This window comes from Anolis sagrei, chromosome 6 (assembly GCF_037176765.1).
Source record: "Anolis sagrei isolate rAnoSag1 chromosome 6, rAnoSag1.mat, whole genome shotgun sequence".
NCBI lineage: Eukaryota > Metazoa > Chordata > Lepidosauria > Squamata > Dactyloidae > Anolis > Anolis sagrei.
Window position 1 is genome coordinate 45,647,057 of NC_090026.1, and position 12,038 is coordinate 45,659,094.

General features: G+C 38.3%; 1 protein-coding gene across 1 annotated transcript in view; it reads right to left on the reverse strand.

Annotated features, from left to right (window-relative positions):
- Positions 1-10,487: 10,487 nt before the first annotated feature.
- The window catches only part of ITGB3 (integrin subunit beta 3), an 80,980-nt gene continuing 79,429 nt past the window's right edge, over positions 10,488-12,038 (reverse strand). The window contains exon 15 of the mRNA XM_067470080.1: positions 10,488-10,870. Within this exon, the coding sequence (XP_067326181.1) occupies positions 10,802-10,870 (69 nt within the window). The 3' untranslated portion in view covers positions 10,488-10,801. The remainder of the gene's footprint in view (positions 10,871-12,038) is intronic.

The window sequence follows — 12,038 nt, forward strand, 5'->3', positions numbered from 1 at the left end:
AAAACATCTGGGGACCCCAAGTTGAGAACCACTGCCACAGGGTGAAACTTTCTACAATGGTAGAACACATTTACCACTCTTGGCCCATCAGTTTAATAACATTTTGCTTATCCACGGATTTCTGGGGAATTTTCAAAGCTTTTATAAACAACATTTAAAAAAAAACTATAACAGCTAGCTCCTTGAATTTTCTATCCAACGACACAAGATAAAAGCGGACCATTCCCTCCAACTTTCAGAAATACTAATACATCTACTGATTTTAGGGGATTTTAAAAAGTTTTGGTAAAAACTGACAGTTTAGGGAGGGACAAATCTCTCCTTTCCTGATTGGTGCTTCTTATTCTGATGCATACTGGGAAATGTAGTTTAGGGCAGAACCTTTTGAATTCTTTAGCATAGGGTTCCTCCCCCTTCTCAAACTAGATTTCCCAAGTTCTGTGCTGTTCCTAAAATGCAATGCTCCCTGTTTTCACACCGAGAAGCAAGCCAATAAATTTTTATGTTGAGAAGCCAATAATTTACAGGGAAATTAATGGCAAAGGAGGCAGGTACAATAACTTGTTGCTTTTCTTATGCTTCCTTTCACTAGCTTAGCTTGCTTTCTTGCCTTGCACTGAATGAAAGTGACTTTGGAAGCCTTCCAACTTTTTACAAAACAGTAACGAAACAATATGGGGTCAGTTTTAATTCTTAAGTTTTTAGTGTGGGCCACACAGACGCTTTAGAATAGCTTCCGACTTACAAAACTTCCGATTTTCTTACGATTTCCGATTCATCCAATTTATTTGCACACCTTTATCGGCTATCATGTCTGCGATGTCAGGATGGGGCACCTGCATGACCAGCAAGGAGATGGGAGTCTGCTTGCTGGTCATGTGGGCGCCCCATTATGACATAACAGATGACATCATGGTTGCACCAGGCATAGTATTTCAGACTGACCCTGGATGAATCAGCCAATGTAGACTTGCTCATTATCTTCTGACATTTTGCTTCATCTCTATGAACGTTTGGTGGGTCTATGAGTAAAAGCCAGTTATTATTAAGGAGTAGGAAAAACAGATTATATTCTTTTATATCTGTTACCTGTCAGTGGGGTACTCCATTTTTCAGGTATGATGAAGTTGAGTTTTGCTCTTTCCAGGTTAACAGGGTGCCTGTCGAAACCTCAAAGACAAAGGTCACCCCCCAAAATGAAAGCAGCATGAAGATCCTTGCTGGAAGAGGAATATAAATCATTATTCACTTATGTTAATAGCCCTTCACTCACTTAATGGGGCAAAAGTAAAATGAAATATGTTTACGGGCATTATAGACTGGATCCAGACTTAATAACAATATGAATAAACATGATATCAGTGATGTCTACTTAAGGTGGCATTGCATCTAATCATTAGTTTCAGAGTAGTGCCTACTGCAGTGGTTCTCAACCAGTGGACTACAACTCATAGAAATCCCACTCAGAAATCCCAGTATACTAGCTGTTAGGATTTCTGGGAGATGCCCAAGACATCTGGGAACCCACAGGTTGAGAACCATTGGCCTACTGGATCAATGGAATTTGCCGATGTGTTGAACTACTAAGTTCCCATTGATTCAATAGATATATATCTTGGTTCACAATGTCTAGATTTTCAGCATCTGGCCTCAAGGTAGTTACAATTTTCTGGTTGTTTGATTTGTTTTCCCAGCATGGCTACATCCAGGCCCAGTCCATTTGGATCCATTACTAATCCACTTCCTACTAAAACTCACGTGCCAACTAGCTGCGGAGAAGCAACAGCTACACCCACATGCAGGAATAGGGGAGAAAGGTTTGGACTTCCATTTTCCCTAGAGGACCACAAAGGCAGATCAGATGCATGGACTAGAAGGGGGAGAGCTATAAGAGTTGTAGATAGCGGCTATTGGATAGAGATGGAGACACATGTCTCCCCCATGTCATGCCAGGTTCTTCGCCACCATCTACTGTTGTATGAGAGATTCCGTCCTGATGATGTCATAGAGCAGGAATCTACTGAAACAAAGATTATGTAGAAAATACAGGAAATCTCTCAATTCTCCTAAAGACCAAGATGCTGTTCCATGTTAAGCCTATGCCAATGGAGCAAAGGAGAAGCACAAGGGATGCAGAAGTATCCCTTGTGCTTTTCCTTTGATTCATGGACATATACACATACACATTTTGGTCCATGGGGAAAATGTATAAATTAGGTGAACTAAGTAAATAAATGCATGCATCTTTTGCAATTAAAATGAACATGAATTTTCATTTGGGGGGAAAAAACCAACAACAAAGTTTTGCAACTTGAAAGGAGATGAGGAAGGAAATGCAGGGTAACAAAATCAATCTATAATGGTTTTTATATCCCTGTACAGGACCACCATGTTAGAATGAGATCTGCTACCAGACATTTAACCTGTATATCAACTCAGATTAAGATCAATAGTGGCAATTCAAACAAAAGAAGCTGGCATAGTAGTCAAACATTTACATGCTATTAAGGATGTGGCATGCTCTTGATTTTGCTAAGCATTATGAATACTTACGCATTGTTTGTATAGCAAAATGCTGTATTAATTTTGATGAAATCCCACAAAATGCCCTTAGATGTCACTGTTTCTCTAACTCTAGATTCAGATCTGCTTTCCTATGGTGAATAACTCCAGTGACAAATTGCAGATACTCCCAGAGGGAAGGGTTTAGAGGTACCACTTTGTCAATTCAGAACACACTGAATGTGGAAAATATTGCATATGGAAAACAAGGGTCTTGTAGCTATTGATAGCTATTGATAGCAGTGCAGTGTGGGTTGGTACAACTTCTCATGCAATGGGAGTGGATTGAGAAAGAGAGTCACAGGAGATGAAATTCTTCCTTCCACACAGCTAGTACTGTAATGGAATACAGTTCTACAATACTGGAAATAACTGACAAAAAACACCAAAATCTAACAAATCACTAGTAGCTGATGTGCATCAATACAATAAGTCTATAACTAAATGAAATGATGTCTGTGTGTGTGTTGGAGGGGGGTGGGTGTCTCTGTTTTTAACTTGCCGCTGTGTAATTTCACTGCATGGCTCTGTATTTTAGTACAAATTGAGTATCTCTTATCCAAGGTGCTTGCAACCAGAAGTGTTTTGGATTTCAGATTTCGAAATACCTGTATTTGCACCTATGTACCTAGTGAGATATCTTGGAGATGGGCCCAAATGTAATTCATTATGTTTTGTATAGACCTCAAACACATAGCCAAAAAGTGATTTTATACATATTTTAAATGTTCCTTTGTATGAAACATTGTTTGTCTACACTGAACTATCAGAAATCCAACATGTCACTATCTCAGCCATCCATTTGGACAATTTCCGATTTTGGAGTATTTCAGATTTCTGGATAAGGGATGTTCAACCTGCATAACTTGTCTATCAGTTTTGTCCAACTAATTGTTTCATAAACCACTGTTGTATCCTCCAACTCTGTTGTTGTTGTTGTTGTTGTTGTTGTTGTTGTCTTTTCCTTATAAAGACTGAAGGCTTATAAAATCTACTTGAGAATAAGTTGCATTGAGTTCAATAGGATTTATGTTTGACAGGGCAAATCAATTTAATCAGAAACAGAGATGGATATCCTGTGTCCTTTAAGAAATTTGTTGGACTGCTATTCTCACCACGATGGTTATGCAATCTGGGACTTCCAAATGCATTTGGATTGCAGTTACTGCCCTTTTAGAGGCTTTTCAAAGGTCCAGAATATATAGATATGTTTCACAGTTTTGTTCACTTATTTGATACATAGTTGTTTAAGTCTAAGAACCTTTGTTTGTTTGTTTGCTTAATTTCAAGAATTTTAATGCTGCCTTTCTCCCGACGGACTCAAGGCAGCTCACATGATCATTAAAATAGACAATCATTAAAATAGACAATGTAACATAAGCCATTCATTAAAACAGACTATGAGATCAAAAAAGGTTACAAGGATGCTCCATAGCATCAATCGTAAATAATTAAAATTAAATTAAACTAAAATACCTCTAAAATTCCCGGATATCCATAAAATGCTAGGACTCAGTAAAATCAATTAAAAGCTATATAGTTCTTCTTTAAATCTATGCTTAGTTCTTCTACACTTTATTTTCTCCTGCTTCTACCATTCTCCTCCTCTCATAGAATCATAGAATCAAAGAATTGGAAGAGACCTCATGGGCTATCCAGTCCAACCCCCTGCCAAGAAGCAGGAATATTGCATTCAAATCACCCCTGACAGATGGCCATCCAGCCTCTGTTTAAAAGCTTCCAAAGAAGGAGCCTCCACCACACTCCGGGGCAGAGAGTTCCACTGCTGAACAGCTCTCACAGTCAGGAAGTTCTTCCTAATGTTCAGTTGGAATCTCCTTTCTTGTAGTCTTTCCTCCCAATCATTGCTCATTCAATATTTCCATCACTTCCTTCTTCTTCCTTTACTTATTAGGCAGCTGGACCCATTCTCCCTTTTAAAAACTGTTTAAAGAGTTCAGAACTGTGCAGAAGAAGTACCATCCAGATCTGCCTAAAAGGCCAGCGGCAAAACAAATAACCCAAGCTTGATGGCAGCTGCTTCTCTGATGCTCAGAAGTCAGATTGTTCTTCATTTAAAGAAGGGATCTGCAGGGTGCAAATATCTTTTAACTAATTAAAATTGATCAATATTGCTAAAACAAAACTGTGATATGCACTATGCCAGGCATCCTATACAACAGGGGTCCTCAAACTTTTTAAACAGAGGGCCAGGTCACAGTCCTTCAAACTGTTGGAGGGCCGGATTATAATTTGGAAAAAAAACCATGAATGAATGTCTATGCACACTACACATATATTATTTGTAGTGCAAAAAAACACATAAAAACAATATGATAATTAAAATGAAGAACAATTTTAACTTATTAGTTTATATGGGACGTGTGAGCCTGCTTTTGGCTGATGAGATAGGGTTGTTGTTGTTGTTGTGTGCTTTCAAGTTGTTTCAGACTTAGGTTGACCTTGAGCGAGGGCCAGGTAAATGACCTTGGAGGGCCGTATCTGGCCCTCGGGCCTTAGTTTGAGGACTTCTGCTTTACAACGATGACAACAATAGTAATGTTCATGTATTACCTGCTTCTCCTTACGACTTGAAGCAGGGCAGATTCTTTTGAGTGAGATTCATTCTTGGAGTAACGACAAATACACATATTTTCTTTTAATATTGATATCTTCTTAAGTTTATATAAAGCACCAAGTAATCATAGTAATCAAGTAATCTGTTCTTTAGCAGTGAATATTTGGGTCACTGTCTTTGGCTTAGATGTCTTTCTTATATGAAGACCACAATATAGCTTTATTTGCATCACCTTTAATCATCTTTGGCAAGGTTGAGATGTCCAGGTTTCATGATCAAACTAACAAACACTATTGTGATTTATTAGATGAAGTGTACGCTCCCAAGGTACATACTTATTACCCCAAAAGTGTCATTGGTGCCTTCTGTTTTCCTAACCCCGCTGTCATTTTTTAAACTTTAGGAATGATAACAATAATACCTCAGAGAGCTCTCACTCTTTTCCCCACTTCAAAAAAAAATCACCAATTGGAAATCATAATGGGGCCACCATAAGCACAACGAGTTAAACAGCGTAAGCTATAGAAACTCTTGACAACTGGAAGGCTGTCAGTTCAAGCTGCAGGTGGGGTGAGCTCCCATCATCGGCCCTAGCTTCTGCTTACCTAGCAGTTCAAAAGCAGCAATGTGAGTAAATAAATAGGTACTAATTTGGTGGGGAGGCAAAAGATGCCCCTGAAGTGGTGTTTCTCAACCTGGGGGTTGGGACCCCTTGGGGGAGGTCATGTGGGAATGTCAGAGGTGTTGCCAAAGACCATCAGAAAACACAGAATTTTATGATGGCAATGGAATTTCTGTGTGGGAAGTTTGGCCCAATTCTATCGTTGATGGGGATTCAGAGTGCTCTTTGATTGTAGGTGAACTATATATCCCATCAACTACAACTCCCAAAGGTCAAGGTCTATTTTCCACAAACTCCACCAGTGTTCATATTTGGACATATAGAGTATTCATGCTACTTTTGGTCCAGATCTATCATTATTTGAATCCACAGTGCTGTCTGGATGCAAGTGAATTACAACCCCAAAACTCAAGGTCAATGCCCACCAAACCCTTCCATCATTTTCTGTTGATCGTGGGACTTCTGTGTGCCGAGTCTGGTTCAGTTCCATCATTGGTGAAGCTCAGAATACTCTTCACTATAAATTCTAGCAACTACAACTCCCAAATGACAAAAATCAACCCTCCAAAACCACGCCAGTACTCAAATTTGGGCGTATCTGGTATTTGTGCCAAATTTGGTCCAGTGAATGCAAATACATCCTGCATATCAGATATTTACATTACAATTCATAAGAGTAGCAAAATTACAGCTATGAAGTAGCAACAAAAATAATGTTATGGTTGGGGGTTACCACAACATGAGGAACTGTATTAAAGGGTCACAGCATTAGGAAGGTTGAGAAACACTGCCCTAAAGACATGCTGGCAATTTGATCAGGAAAAGGCATCCATGGAACAGGTTCCTCAGCATGGAAAAATGGAACAACAGCTCCTCCCTATGGCTGAGTCGAGCACAGCCTCCAGATGCCGGAAATGTAACAAAGGGAAGCCTTGCCTCTGTCAATGTACTGTCTGTCTTTGTATAATAACATTAAATGTTTGCCATAAATCTATTCTGTAATCTGCTCTGAGTCCCCTAGGGGAAATAGCACAGATTATAAAGTATATTATAATATTATTTGTATAGTAGTATTACAATGCCCCCTCTTTCCTAGTGCTCATAAAATTATTTCCCAATCAAATATAGTAGACCCTTCTCACTTCCTTTTTTTGCTTCTAGGAATCCTGTCCTCTATGGAATTTTGACTTGAAACTGGCTCTTGGGATTTGGACAATAACCAAAGCGAACCTAATGTTGAGGCATCTAGCACAACTACACTAATCGGTTATGAAAGAAGATAATATCAGTGGATTATGGCTGCCACTGATATTATCTTCTTTCATAACCAATTAGTGTTGATATTCAAAGTGGTATGTGTTAAAACCAAAACAATGATGAACAAACAAAGAAGAGAAACCTAGATAATTAGTGGGATTTTTATTTTATTTTATTTGGATGTGCCACAGGTATGTCTTCACCACAACATTGCCACAACAGAATGATGATTTACCAGATCTACATGACAACCCTGTCCTGCCCTTTCTAAATATTCTTGTAGCTCCAGAGTTAAACAGCCTTACTTCCCGCCACCTCTCCTAATCCAAATCCAAATCCATGTCTGCTGGCAAAGAGGGCGAAGTGAATTGCCGATGTGAGAAAGACTGAGAAATCCTTGGGGTTGAAGGTGGAGAATATATATTAATAAAAAAAGAAAAACATCCAAACTGGTTCCATGTGAGCTGTTATGTTGTGACATTAACATTGTTCCTATGTACCAAACATATATAGTTTAACTGTAACACTGGTTCTTCTCACAATATCAGAGAAGGACTTGAATATGTAGTTGGCTGAATGTGGTGAGTGGATTCTGCATACGTACTGAAGGACAAAAAAAGGAAATGGAAGCTGTGGTGTGAGTGACAGGCTGGAAATTAGATGGTAGGGTGGTGTTAAAGTTCTTCCTTTTTCCATATTAAGACATGACTATGGGTTTCTACAAGTCAAGCACCCACAAGAGACTTTTCTGAAGCCTTTTCACAATGTCCAACTGTGAAAAGGTCTAATTCTGCCAGATCAGCTTACAACCCAAGCAGAATGAGGCAGTATTTCTACCCGTATTTATATACATCTTGGGTTACTTAAAAAAAGCTCCATAAAGAAGAGGTTCCTTAGCCATGTTGTTTCAACATGTCCCCACCTCCTTCAATGCACCTGAGGGCAATTTTGGAAGCAATGTTTATGCCATCCAGGACACTGAAGTGTTTCATCTAATGCTGAATCTTTGATTCCCTGAGTCAAACCTGAGAAGAAACAAGGGGACAAAAGGACACTAACAATTCAGAAGGACACATAATATTTTGGCAAAGAGATTTTTTTTTTGCTTTACTTGCACTGAGTCAATGCTTTCAGATCAACTCAACCAATATTGTTCATTCTGAGTACTCTTAGAGCAGTGGTTCTCAACCTGTGGGTCACCAGGTGTTTTGGCCTTCAACTCTCAGATATCCCAGCCAGTTTTCCAACTGTTAGGCTTTCTGGTAGTTGAAAGCCAAAACATCTGGGAACCCACAGGTTGAGAACTGTTACAGTAAGTCGTAACAGGATCAAGTATATGTGTGTGTTAAAGAAAACCTTATGCTGTTAATTATGTGTAGCTGCTAATGTAGGTCAACTAGTAAGTTTGACCACACCTGGTGGGGTGTAACTGTATGGTTTTTAGAATACAGTTCAGCTTTTGCTCTGAGGAGCCTTTACTCAACCATTTCTATTGCTTTCTCATTTGGATGAAGATGAAGAAGCCTTATTCTGATGGCTTACAAAGACTTTGCAAGTTTGTTGCACTCTTTTTAACATCGCAAGTTTATGTTTTAACTCTGCAGATAAGAGTAAAGTTTTATGTTATTTTTCCTCTTGCTTGGGTGCAATGTTTTTGTGTCTTCTGCATTGGACTTGACTGAAATATGCTTAGTGCAACAAGAACCACTGTCTTAGAGCAAGAGAAAGATTGAGAAAGACCTTTCCAGCCTTGATGTTGTCTTAACCCAAAGTGCTGAGGAGCATATTTGAAACTCTTTGTATAGTAACCATCTATCATTGACTGTTGCTCCTTCTTCAAATCCCTGCTTTACATGTACTGAATCATGGCTTTCAGACTAACTCAACCAATATTCTAACAGTTCTGAGAAAGAGAAAAACTGAAAGAGAGGAGAGGCCCCTTCCAGCCTAGATATTTTTAAAATTCGAAGTATTGAATCATTAACTATTACTTATTTAATTCCCTACAGTGATTGACTGGATATATAGCTATTAGGCTTCTTTGATCATGTTCGTTAGTTTCTAAAGTCGTTATTAATTCGTATTTAAATTAGCTTACGATCCAATATTGAGCCATGCAGGAATAGTGTGAAGAGTAGTTAAGAATAGAAACAATTTTTCCAAATTTTCGTAATTATTTCGTAATTATTAAGACGGGAAAGAAGGAGAGAAAAGTTGCAAGTGTTGCCTTTCCTCCCCATCCTCCTCCTCCTCCTGGAGATATTATTTTATTACTTATTTTATTATTTTATTTTATTATTTTATTATTTATTTTATTATTTTATTATTTATTTTATTATTTTATTATTTTATTAATTTTAAGTGATTTCAATTTGTATTTTTACTAACTTAATGTATTTTAATTTCATCCTGAATTTATTTTAATTTGGTTTCTGTTAGTTGTAAGTTTTATCACCAACAGTCAGCAACAGAGAGAGAGGGATGCTTCAGAAGTTCCCCCTGTCCCGTTTGGAGGTGTTTTTAGCGCATTGTGCAATCGTGTCCGCCATTAACGAATCGATTCGTAATTAACGAAATTTCGTAAATTTTGAAATTTTGAAATCTTAAATTTCAGAAGTCCTCAGAAATTTGAAACGCTGGCGCCCCCTGGAAACGAAGCGAGTTTAGAACCAAATTTTTTCTTGATCAAACAAGCCTTATAGCTATGTTTTCAAGCCAATGGTCTTAGACTCAGGCTCAAGCATTGTTCAGTCACAACGGAAAAGAGAAGTACCTGTACAAATATGCAGAATATTTTTTTCTTTTCCTTTCACTAAACTTTGCCATGACAAAGCCACAAATGATTAGCATCACAGGATGTTCAGAAAAGCTTGTGCTTCTGCACACCCCCACAATGCTTTCTTTCTTTCTTTCTTTCTTTCTAGAAATTAAATACCAAACACCTATGATCTCCTGATGCGGAAATAAGGACAATAAGAGGAATATTTTCAAAACAGGATATTTTGACCTTCTCAAGGAAAATGAGATCAGTTTTGAATAGATTCCGGCAATACATATTTTTAAAGCAGTTTTTAAAAAAAAAATTCTAAGCCCATTCAATCCTTTTGTGGTTACAATTATATTATCAACATATATGACAGTAGTGCTTGCCAGTCCTAAACATGTCCCTGTTTCCCCTTCCACAAAACTTTTATCTGCAATAAATTACAAATCTCCCATCGTACCTTGCGTCGGAAATGCTGCCAAGCAGTAGTCAAGCTGTAATTTAAGCTTTCCTATATCTACCTTACACATGGACTTGCAGGCCTGGATGACAGCAAGCATCTCTGGCTCAGCTATACCAAGTCGATCTTGACATTGGACATTTCAGCTCCTTAATGTGCTCCACTAATTCCAAATCAGGTGACTGTTCCCAAACCCTTCATTCCTAATTTCATTATACAAAATCAGTTACATCACATACTTCAGTACTTTTGCCCTCTACTTTTATTCCGTCAAAATGTCCTATAACCCCACCCCAGGATTCATACAGTGCTGGTCCTACTGAAGATCAAGTCCTGCTTTCTCTTTCAGTGTATGGGTTCATTCCGAAGTTCTGAGGTAAAAAGAGTAATTGGAAGAATCACAGTGCAAACATCCTCACGTGACAGCAGAACAATGAAGAGCAAAGGCTTTTGAACAACCTGAGCAAAAGCTATTCAAATATCACACACAAAACACTTGCCAAAACAACACAAACTGTTCTGTAAACATGAATAGGGAAGCCCCAGAACTCTCTCCCTTCATGAATTTCCACGGTATGTGATGTTGGTGAACGTGGAGGTAGCTCCCTTGTACAAGGGGTTGTTGGCCTGAAAGAGAAGGTAGAGAAAGGAGTGAGAACAAATGATATTCTGCATCTATCAAGTAGGAAATTTAGGTACTACCTATTCAGGGAGGCTAATTTGACTAATTTACGATGCCATAAAAATCTCCAGGAAGTATGCAAAGAATGAGGAAGTACTTCACCAGTGTCACAAATGGACGGTGAAGCAACAGCTCCCCTGGTGGCCAGAAGCTGGAATGTTAAATAGCCTCTGATTGTTTGTCTATATATGTTGTGTGTCTATGGCATTGAATGCCTGCCATATATATGTACATTGTAATCCGCCCTGAGTCCCCTGTGGGGTGAGAAGGGCGGAATATAAATACTGTAAATACATAAATAAATAAAATCTGCTAAGGAATAGGTGCATCAATGCATGCATTTTCAAGACTTGCATCAGGTCTTGTATAAGAAATAGGTGCATCAATGCATGCATTTTCAAGACTTGGCAACTATCACTCGGATCCCCAGGAGACCTTTTAGAGCCATATATGCACTTCTATGAATCTGCATTTTGAAACTCAGGACCCCAGATATACAGCTATATAAAATAGATAAAAAAACCAAGCATTTGCTGAAAATAGATCAGAATTTTCAAGGCTTGCTAAACAAGCTGATTTCCTTTTTCATAAAGTACATCTGAAGCATTTTTTTGCAGAGTCAAATGTAAATATTGCACATGGTTGCCAATAGATCAGAATTTTCAAGGCTTGCTGAACAAGCTGATTTTCCATTTCATAAAGTACAGATGAAGCATTTTTTTTGCAGAGTCGAATGTAAATATGTTGCCAATAGATTGTTATAGGACCAGGCCTTTGGGTAACTGGCAGATAATTGACAATGGCAATAATGATAATGTCATGGAAAATGGACTATGGACAGGCTTCCAATTGTGTTGTGCTCGCTGAATTTGTTTCTACATAAGGCTAGACAGCCAGTATTAATGCACTTTTCATTCATGTACTTTTTATTTTAAAATTAATTTTAAAATTAATTTACTGTGTTTTTATATGTATTACTTTATGTATTATTTGTATGTAATGGCATCGAATTGTGCTGGATGTACGCCGCCCTGATCCCCCCCCCCGGGGGGGGGGGGGAGGTTGGGAAGGGCGGGGTACAAATGGTTTAAATAAATAAATTTGTGTAAATGG